General features: G+C 36.4%; 1 protein-coding gene across 4 annotated transcripts in view; it reads left to right on the forward strand.

Annotated features, from left to right (window-relative positions):
- PRMT9 (protein arginine methyltransferase 9) overlaps positions 1-10,952 on the forward strand; it is a 95,008-nt gene extending 84,056 nt beyond the window's left edge. For all 4 annotated transcript variants that reach the window (XM_086704133.1, XM_086704132.1, XM_025922010.2 and 1 more), the window contains 3 exons: positions 6,107-6,260; positions 9,351-9,473; positions 9,772-10,952. In XM_086704133.1, coding sequence (XP_086560259.1) covers positions 6,107-6,260; positions 9,351-9,473; positions 9,772-9,987 — 493 coding nt within the window. In that variant the 3' untranslated portion in view covers positions 9,988-10,952. The remainder of the gene's footprint in view (positions 1-6,106; positions 6,261-9,350; positions 9,474-9,771) is intronic.
- The last annotated feature ends 60 nt before the right edge of the window (positions 10,953-11,012 follow it).

Consider the following 11,012-nt stretch of genomic DNA (forward strand, 5'->3'; position numbering starts at 1 on the left):
ATTCTTTTTTTATGTGGGAAACATTCAATTTAGCATCTAAACCATTTTTAAGTATACAGCTAAGTAGTACTAAGGTATTTTCACATTGTAACCAATAGGTCTCTAGAACTTTTTCATCTTGCAAAACTGAAACTTTATAACCATAAAACACTAATTCCCCTCACCCCACAAGCCCTTGGCAACCGCCTTTCTAATTTCTATTACTATTTTGTATTATTTTGAGTACTTTAGATACTTCATATGTGGAATCATATGGTATTTGTCTTATGTGACTGATATATTTCACTTACCAGAATGCCCTTGAGGTTCACCCACGTTGTAACATGTAACAGGATTTCCTTCTTTTTAAACTGCATAATATTCCACTATATAAATCTATTGATGGACACTTGAGTTATTCTACCTTTTAGTTACTGTGAATAATCTCTGAGATTCTGCTTTCAGTTGATTTTTCAGTTGATTTATTTATCTTTGAGAGAGAGAGGAAGAGTGCAAGTAGGGGAGGGACAGAGAGAGGGGGAGAGAGAGAGAGAATCCCAAGCAGGGATGCCGGGCTGGAACTCACAAACCATGAGATCATGACCTGAGCCGAAATCCAGAGTCTGATGCTCAACCAGCTGAACCACCCAGGCGCCCCTGCTTTCAGTTCTTTTGATATATATTCAGAGGTGCAATTAACTGAGTCATATGGTAATTCTATTTTTAATTTTTTGAGGAATCTCCAGAATCTTTTTTATAATGGCTGTACCATTTTACATTTCTATCAGCAGTGCACAAGGATTCCAGTTTCTCCACATCTTTACCAACATTTGTTTATTTTCTGTTCTTTTGATAGTAGACATCCTAATGGGTGTAGGCTCATGTTTTATGGTTTGATTTGCATTTCTCTTGTGATTAGTGATATTGAGCATTTTTGCATATTGTTGTTGGTCATTTTTATATCTTCTTTCAAGAACTGCCTATTGAAGTCCATTGCCCATTTTTTAATTGGATTTTTGCTGTAGTTGAGTTATAGGAGTTTGTTATATATCCTGGATGTTAACCCCTTATGAGATACATGATTTACTGATATTTTCTCTCATTTCATAGGTTGCCTTTTCACTCTGTTGATTGTGTCCTTTAGGCCTTTGATGTGCAGAATTTTTTAAGTTTGATGTAGTCTCATTTGTCTGTTTTCGAATTTGATCATTATGTCTGGTCAAGTCTCTGTTGAATCCCACTAGTAAAATGTTCAATTCAGTTATTTTTCAGCTCACAATTTGTTTGGTTCTTTTTTATAGTTTCTATGTCTTTGTTGATATTCTCTATTTATGCATCATTTTCTGCATTTCATTTATTTGAGCATCCTAATGATAGTTAATTTTAATTCTTGTATCTGTTTCATTAGGGTCAATTTCTGGATATTTAATGTCCTTTGATTAGGCCATGTTTCCGTGTTTGTATGCCACGTTAACTTTTGTTAGGACTTGAGCTTTTAGAAGAACGCCTAATCTCTCTCAGTTTTTGTACAGGGAGGCTTTGTACAGGGAGGACCTTTACCATTCAGCCTGACTAGAGATTCTGAAGACCTCGCAAGCCTTTTCTGGGCATGTAGCTTCTTGGGGCTTTTGTGTGTCAGCTAGTTGAAGTCTTGCTGGTTTCTCCTCAGGAGCTCCCCTAGTATCGGTCTGAAGTACTGCAGCTCCCTTGGTGCTATAGCAAGTCATAGTACCAGAGCTCACCCTGATGACTGTCTGTGGAACTGCAGACTCTCTGGTCTTTAAGCCAAGTGATCGCCTTTGTAATCTACCAGAGGGCCCCAGCCTGGCGCCTATTTTTTGTCACTTAGATTTCATGTGAGACAGAAACCAGTTCCTTGGGCAGCACTCCCAAAAGTCATAGTGTTGGATGTACGTTCCATTTCTTCTGTTTCTCTCCCCAACAAGAAGCTGGGAATTGGGGGTTGTCTCTTGATTGTACTGTGCTGTAGCTGGGGACTGTGGCAAGTAAATGCAATACACTTTCCCATCACCTTCCATATAATTCTTTCTGGCCGTGTACTGGCTTGGAGTACAGGAACCACTTAACTAGTTTCTAGGTATCTCACAGAAACAGTTTAGTCTGTGTGTTTTTTAGGTTTTTGTTTTTTTTTTTCATGTTTATTTCTGAGAGAGACAGAGAGCTCAGGTGGGGGAGGGGCAGAGAGAAAGGGAGACAGAGAATCTCAAGCAGGCTCCACACTACCAATGTAGAGCCCAAGGTGGGGCTCGAACTCAGAAGTTGTGGGATCGTGACCTGAGCTGAAACCAAGAGTCAGATGCTTAACTGACTGAGCCACCCAAGTGCCCCTAGTCTGTGCAGTTTTGGGTAAGTAAGTGTCTCTGTGGGAAGAGGTGAATCTGAGGCTTCCTTTTCCACCATTTTATTTATATGGTCATTTTCCCTGTACTTTGTAGTAAGTTTTGAAATCAGGAAGTATAAAACTTCCAACTTTGTTCTTTTTCAAGATTGTTTTGGCTATTCTGGATCCCTTGAAATTCCATATAATTTTAGGATGGGGTTTTCTATTTTGGTAAAAAATGCTGTTGGGATTTGAAAGGGACTGCATTAAATCTGTATAGCTCACTTTGGGTAGCTCACTTTGGGTAGCAACAGTATTTTCTTCTAGTCCATGAATGTGGGATGTCTTTTGATTTATTTGTGTCTTCTTTAATTTCTTCCAGCAATGTTTATAGTTTTCAGTTTACAAGTCTTTTCCACCTGCTTGGTTAAGTTTATTCCTAAGGACTTTATTACTTTGACGCTATAGAAAGTGAAATTGTTTCCTAAATTTCCTTTTTGGGTTGTTCATATTAATTGCAGAAATACCACTAATTTGTGTGTGTTGGTTTTATGTCCTGCAACTTTGCTGAATTAATTAGTTGTAATATTTTTATGTGGAATCTTCAGAGGCTTTTACATATATGATAATGTTGTTTATGCACAGAGATAGTTTTACTTCTTCATTTCCAGCTTTGATGCCCTTTATTCTTCTTGCCTGATTGCTTCACCTAGGACTTACAGTGACTACATTGAATGGAAGTAATGAAAGTGGGTGTCCTTTTCTTGTTCCTGATCTTTAGTGGAAAAGCGTTCAGTCAGTCACATTTTATTTAAATGTAACCTTTAAAGGATTTTTAAAAAGCATGTTTGGTTATAAAAACAATTGAGCAGTGTGTTCTGTCTGAATGATTAGTTATATTAGTGGGAAACATCTTATATAAAGCTACCAACTCCTTTTCCTGGTGTTTCTTAATTGGGGTGGGTGTCCTATTGGAAGTTTGGGTGGGACAGTTTTGGTTTAATTTTCTTATATAGGATTGTCCTATGGATTGCAGAATGTTTGGCACCTCTGGTCACTAAATGCTAGTAGTGCCCATGATTATTGTTTTAACCAGTGTTCCCTCCCCTCCAAATACCTACCTCCTGAGTAACAGTGAAGAACCAGTGCTTCTTTCCTTCAGCCCAAGCTATTGTTCAATCTCCTTACCTGAATGGGCAGGCTTTTCTTGGTTCTGGGGACAGAGGTATGCAGATACTTCTCACACAGGCCTCCTGTGTGGTCAGTGTTTAACAGAGGGGAGGTCTCATGACTGGTGAAAGAGGGTGAAGTTATATCTGGGATAAGGGCATCTGTCTCACTAGAACTCCTCTGAGCACCCCCAAACAAGGCAAGGGAAAATGAGCCATTTCACAGACTTAAATATTTAGATTCTAGCTACCTTTCTTTGTAGTCATTGTTTTAAAATCTTCATTCTTAGACTTTGCTCAGTCATACTAGATTAAAATACAGGAAGAAGTTTAAAAGCTTGGTACTTTTTTTTTTTTTTTAATTTAAAACGCATTTAAAAACATCTTGTGTTGGGTCACAAGGAAACTGAAGAGTTTCTTCAGAATTTTTGCCATTTATGGTTAGACTTTTGAGTTGGAACGTATTTTCTCACTGCTGAAGGCACAGATGGTTCAGAAGTATTATTTGGCTTTGCAGAGGGTCCATCGAGGAGTCTGGCAGCTGCAGTGGTGTAAGTGACAACAAAACAGTGTCAGTAAAGCTAAGCAGAGTTTCAAGGCAATTACTCTTTTATCTAAACATAACTAAGGAGCATTCCTGTTAGTGACAGTAATATTGAGTTAAGGATTTGTGTGACATTTTATTTATTTATATTAAAAAATTTTTAATGTTTATTTACTTTTGAGAGAAAGAGAGAGAGAGGCAGAGAGAGGTAGAGAGAGAGGGAGACACAGAATCTGAAGTAGGCTCCAGGCTCAGAGCTGTCAGCACAGAGCCCGATGCGAGACTCGAACTCACAAACTGTGAGATCATGACCTGAGCCGAAGTTGGACGCTTAACCAACTGAGCCACCCGGGTGCCCCATTGTATAACATCTTAGATTAAAATAGTATGACCATGGTCTTTTAAAATAATTATCATATACTGCCTTTGTGTATAGTATTTATCTCTAGCACAGTTGTTAGTACTCTAGTCAGCCTGTTCTGACTTTTTAGGGTTCAGAAGATAAAATTTTGATATTTTGTTTAGTCTAATTTTCTGAAATGATTTGATGTAATGCCCTCCCTTCCTTTTCCCCATAGATTTTTATGGTTAGAAGGTTGACTTCTAACCCTATGTGCTTTTTCAGCTTGCGAATTTCATAGAACAGTACCCTCTTGTGGTTACTGGGGATGGAGGGAATTTAGTCAAGAGCATAAAGCTCTGTGGCTGGTCTGTCATTTGAGAAATTGTGATCTTAAGAGTGATTATATCTGGCTCTATTTAAATGGATCACAATTAGAGATAACTTCATCATTTTTTCAGAAAAATTAGTGCCATGAATTATCAGGAATAAACCTGATCCATTTGAGCAAAACAGGTAGATTTCTCCAGTTTTTTAGGAAGACACATTTTTTTCTGGTTTGGTAAAGACATAGACAGGAATTTTGTTAAGAGCTGTGTAATTTTATTAATTATAGAGATTAATTTCTACTAGACTTTACCTAAAATACTAGAAGTTGATAGGAAAGCAATAACAAAAATGAGCAAAGTACTGTGAAGTCCTTTTTTAGGCTGATCTATATAATATGTAGGACTTACTACAATGTAAATGATGATGTACTTATATTTATTTACTGAAGAGAGATTGTCTTGGTTTAGGATCATGACTTGTCTCAGTCTAATGGCATTATACTTAGGAATCCTCTCTAACTTCTCTTGCTGATTCCATGTTCATCAAATGACCCAGTTATGACTTGGCTTCCAATGACCTAATCTTTAGTGAGAGCTGTTACAAGAGCAGTCTGTTTACTTATCATAAAGTTTTCCATCAACTTTTTATTTTGAAATATTTCAAAATTTCAAACTTAAGAAAAATTGCAAGAATAGTAACAATGAACATAAGACTATTGTTTTGTCTTTTAACCTTCACGGTTTAACATTTAGTGTGTATCTCCTTAGAACAAAGGCTTTCCCTACATATCACAATAAAATCACATTCAGGAAACTTAACATTGATAAAGATACTATTATTTAACATATAGTCTATATTAAACATTTTCCTATCCCAGTAATATCCTATATTCCTTTTTTTCTCCCCAGTCTTCCTCAGTTTTCTTCACAGAAGTTTTGTCACATTAGGAGGCATATAGTATTGCTTTATCCCATGATTGTTGATATTAATTTAGGTCAGTGTGTTTTAAGTTGTATTCACTGGGTTTTTCCATAGTAAGTTGCTGTTTTTCCCTTTGTAACTAGTAAGCCATTTGTGGGGACGATACTTGGAGACGATGTAAATATCTTTTTCCAAATAAAACTTTCACCCACTAGTTTTAATATCCATTGATTACTCTTCCTGAATCTAAAGACTTACATCCATCAAGCCAACTGGTTGTTTTTCTCTTTCATGGATCAGCGGCCACTTTGACTTTTTGGGAAATTATTTCCAGTGGTTTATCACTCTGAACAACCAGCCAATAACATACAGTCTATTAGATTAGGTACAATCTGTAGTTTACCAATTCATTATGAATTAGTTATGGTATTTATAAAATGTAGGGAATCAAGATGATTTTTAAAACATTTTTCCTTCTCTAGGTGTTTGCTGCAATCTGGAGGCAAGATCTTTCCTCAGTATGTGTTGATGTTTGGGTTGCTTGTGGAATCACAGACACTGGTAGAAGAGAGTGCTGTTCAAGGAACAGAACGCACTCTTGGATTGAATATAGCACCTTTTATTAATCAGTTTCAGGTAAGTGTTTAGAAGAGAAGTTCCATCAGGTGGCTGTTACCCACCATCTACCTTATCTTTCTCCATAGTTGAATACAGTCACTGTGTTTAGCTGGATCAGGGTGGTAATCAGTTTCCTAGAGCAAAGGAATTTATGAGTGAAAATCAACATAGCGATTAGAATCGCCAAGGAATTCTGTTGTTCCTATTGACAAAAGTCTATAGATATTCTTCTGAACCACTAAGTGAAAATAGGGTACTAGGTTTAGTCTTATGAAAAAGGGTGCTTCTTGTCTAAAGCAGAAGCAGTCAGAAAAAGACCTGTGTTCCAAACTTGAACCCTTTATTACATTGAAACCTCAGGCTGGCAGGTGATAGATGTAAGCAGCTAGTGTATAGACAGTCAGACTGCTGTGGGTAAGAATATAGGAGCCTAGGAAACTGGAGCGCAAGGCAAAGGGTTTAGTTGCTATTTGGGAAACAAGGAGTCAAGATCTAGTGCTGGCAAAGGTATTAGCAAAATACAGATTTGCGGATTAAAATTGTGTGAGTGGATAGAATGTCTAAGGGAAGAAGTTTGGGTTGAAGACAGAGGCAGGAAGTACCTACTGATGCGATACTGATGTGTAAACCAAAGCTGAATTTTTGGGAAGTAGGATTTGGGTACAGAATTCAAGAAGTGATATCTAAAACTTTTATTTGAAGGCTATACATAGTAAACCCTTGAAGATGCAGTTAGATCTCATGTGAACAGTACTTAGCAAATATAAGTTTCTTGAGAAAATGCTTTTTTCAGGGCTGGCTAACAAGTTTTAGAGTTTGTTTAATCTCAGATTTTTTGCAAGTTTAATAAGGAGAATACACTTACCAGAAGACAGAAGTTTAGGGGCACCTGGCTGTCTCAGTTGCAGGAGTGTGTGACTCATAATCTTGGGGTTGTGAGTTCAAGCCCCACATTGGGTGCACAGATTACTAAAAAAATAAATAAACTTAAAAAAAAAAGAAGACAGAAGTTTAAATTGTTTGTGTGGTTCAAAAATACCACCATCTCCTTTCTTTCTAGCTTATTCCCTCTTGATCAGCAAGCAACTCTTTGGTCCCATCAGAATCTATTAAATTTTGACCTTGCCATCTTTTCACTGTACTTCCTGTCTTATATCCTCCCTTCCTTAATAGTTTGTATTCATGGTCTGTATACTTTTCATATCCCTTCTCTTCTGTTTTTTTACTGGCCTAGGAAAATAAGAGATAAATTCCTGCATTCATGGAGCTAGCACTCAAATTGGCAAACAAGAAATAGATAATAAACAAGTAAAAAGATTAGTATGATAGATGGTTAGAAGTGCTATGGACATAAAGCAGGTTAAGAAATACAGGGAATGGGGGTATGTGATACATACTGTTTCATATAGGTAATGACTAAGGGAAGGACTCATGGGTAAGTGGTAGTTAAGCAGGGAGCTGAAGAAATAAGGAAGCAAATCATAAACAAGTCAAAGGATCAACACATGCAATGGCCTGAGGCAAGAGCATGATTGGAGTGTTCAGAAACAGCAGGAAGATACCATGAGGTGAGTCAGATGAAAGATGCAGTCAGAAAAGTATTAGGAACCAGATCTTATAGACCCTTTTGGTCATAGGAAGACTTTTACTATGAAAAGGGTGGAAAACACGTGGAGGAGTGACATGAGGTATCTTGTTTTGAAAGGGTTACTATGGTTAAGGGGTTAGAAGTAAGCCACTTGTGAGAGCAGGCAAAGGCATTATTGCAGTAATCCAGGTAAGAGGTAGTAGTGACTTAGGAGTGAGTCATAGCAGTGTGGAGACGGTGCAGAGTTCCAACTGTAGACATACTTGAAGGTGCATTGTGTGATAGATTGGATGTGGGTAATGAGAGCACCTGGAAGGATAGTTACCATCTACTGATTTGGGGAAAATAGCAGGAGGATTAGGTTGCATTTATGTGTTTGCAGGATCATTTATAAGAATTCAGAGAAAGATACAGGCTAGAGATAAAATGTGGTAGGTGATATTTAAAGCCCTAAGTCTGAGTGAAATCACCTTGGGCATATATAGAAAGAACTGAACTCTAGACAACTCATGAAATAATGAGCTCTAGATGGGAAATGTGCGAAGAATTAACACAGATGACAGGGATGGCCAGTGGGCTGGGTTGAGAAATAGAAGTGAGGACAGGCTATGAAGGAGTAGAGTGCCTGTGATGAGAGGTAACAAAGGAATTTAGGGCTTCTTCTGGTGACTGATACAAATGAGGGTAAAGGGCATAATCAGTCTTGGAAATGGCATGGAATTGCTGTTTTTATGGTGAGGGAAGCTTGGATGCCTTCAGGATGCCCAGGAAGAGGTTGGTATATCTGTGTCCACTGTTTCACCATGAACAGTTGCTAATATTTTACTCAAAGGAAAGAGGGCACTTTTAAAACAACAGTTTCCTTTCTGTTTCAAATTGAAGAGGCTAAAGTTACTGGTAGGAAGGTTCTATTGCTGCTAAAATTGATGGAACCCATTATAGCAGTGGCTCTCAACCTTGACTGAACTTTCAGAACTATCGATACTTGGCTCCCAACTCCAGATTGATCTGAGGTATGGCCTGAGCAGTTGAGGCTTTTAAAAAGCTCTTTAGGTGATTTTAACTTGCAGCCGAAGTTGGGAAACATTGCTTTCTAGAATTAAACTTTATTTTACAAATGAAATCCACTATTATTTGGTATTTTCTCAAACAGTACAATAATATTGTACTATTTGCTAATTAGTTCATCTTTCACACATAAGCACATCTGTGTTTCAAATTTTTGGAGCTATTTGGCTTAAGTAAAAATTTAATCTGCTTTCATCTAAGAAAAGAATTCATAGATAATTGAAACCATAACAAATTATGTAACCTGCCTAAGCCTTGGTTTGTTCATCCTTCTTATAAAACTGGAATCATGAAAATCCTTATGCCTTAAGATTGATATGGGAATTAAATTAAATGAGATATTAGGTGTAAAAAGCATTGTATCATACTGATGCAGGTACAAAGTAAGCACTTCAGGGTCATTGGGCCACAGAAAGAATTGAGTAAAAGTGAAAAATTTGTACTTTTTCTAGGTACCTATACGTGTATTTTTGGATCTGTCCTCATTGCCCTGTATACCTTTAAGCAAGCCAGTGGAACTCTTAAGACTAGATTTAATGACTCCATATTTGAACACCTCTAACAGAGAAGTAAAGGTAATACAAAATGATTATTCTTGTCATAGTCAGAATTTTCTTAAGCTAAGTAATACTTTATATACACAAAATAGTATTAGTCACTTTCTTTGAAGATTTAAATGTTAGGTTTTTTTTCTAAACAATATTCAAAAATGAGCTTGGTAAATACTAGTGAATAAAATAGGTTGATATTTGGATTGGGTGATTAAATCTTTATAAAACTTGGAGCTAAAATTGACTAAAAAGACAAGTCTTACTTATTCAACTCTGTTCTATTTACTCTGATGAAATTTTCATAATTTCTTAATTTTCATAGGTACACATTTGTAAATCTGGACAAGTGACTGCCATTCCCTTTTGGTATCATATGTACCTTGATGACGAGATTAGGTTGGATACTTCAAGTGAAGCCTCCCACTGGAAACAAGCTGCAGTTGTATTAGATAATCCCATCCAGGTGGAAATGGGAGAAGAATTAGTACTCAGTGTCCAGCATCACAAAAGCAATGTCAGCATCACAGTAAAACAATGAAGAGTAGTTTTCTAATGAAAAACTGTTCAGGTAGAGCAGCAAGTATGCAGTTCTGGTCTGAATTAGTAGTGGAATTGTATTCATGAAATGGGGGTATAAAGATTTAATTCCTTGTAATGGTTAAATATTTTTTAAATTGATTAATAAAGTATATTTAAAAGATTTTAAAGAGGAGCGTTATTATAAAAATATTGCTGCAGACTTCTTTTTTCAAAAAGGCTGTCATTTTCAAGTAAGTAAGCTTTGTTTTTATTGCTTGGTTGTACTTACAATGGGTTCAATTTTCCTAAACACTTTAGTCTACATTCTAAATCTATAAATATAAGGGATTTGAGTCCCGTCTTCATTGTCCTGTGTAAGCAAAGCAAAACTTTTAATTTTTTAGGCATCTTGAGTTTTTTAAGTCTAAACTTATAATTGGGATATATCAGAAAGTTGGCTTCAGTTGAAGACAGGGTTATGGTTACTTATAAATTCCAAGCTTGCTTCTTTTAAATACTTAGTATGTTTCTGAAACTCCTTGGGTTTTGTGTTTGGAGAATGCAAACCTGAGTAAGAATTTATAGCTATAAGCTAAATCTAATTATGAGAGTTAAAGAGTTAAGGATGAAGTAAAGTTTTAAAGAGGCAGCCTTTTTCCTGGTCTACTTTGGCAAAGAAAATGAAAAAGATGGTAAGTTCAGGAATGAGGTAAACCTAAATCAGTATTTTTTAAAGTTTTGATCCATATGTGCAGTAAGAAATATATAATAATTGGTCCAATTTTTAAAGACTTGCAACAGGAAGATTAATAAGATGTGCCTTGTAAATACTGTGTGCTCTTTGTAAGTAAGCCACAAAGAAAATAAGACATACCTTCTCTCTACATTGCCTGTTCTTGTTGCTCTAGTATTATACTACCCAGCTTTACTTTCAATAGAAATGTTTATAATAGTGGACAGAATAAAGACTCCAATTACAGTGAACCAGTGTATGTATGTGAATGTGTGTGTGCATAAATATATAAAGCAAAGATTTTGAGAAAT

Source organism: Puma concolor, chromosome B1 (genome assembly GCF_028749965.1).
Source record: "Puma concolor isolate L17-30 chromosome B1, mPumCon1.1.hap2, whole genome shotgun sequence".
NCBI lineage: Eukaryota > Metazoa > Chordata > Mammalia > Carnivora > Felidae > Puma > Puma concolor.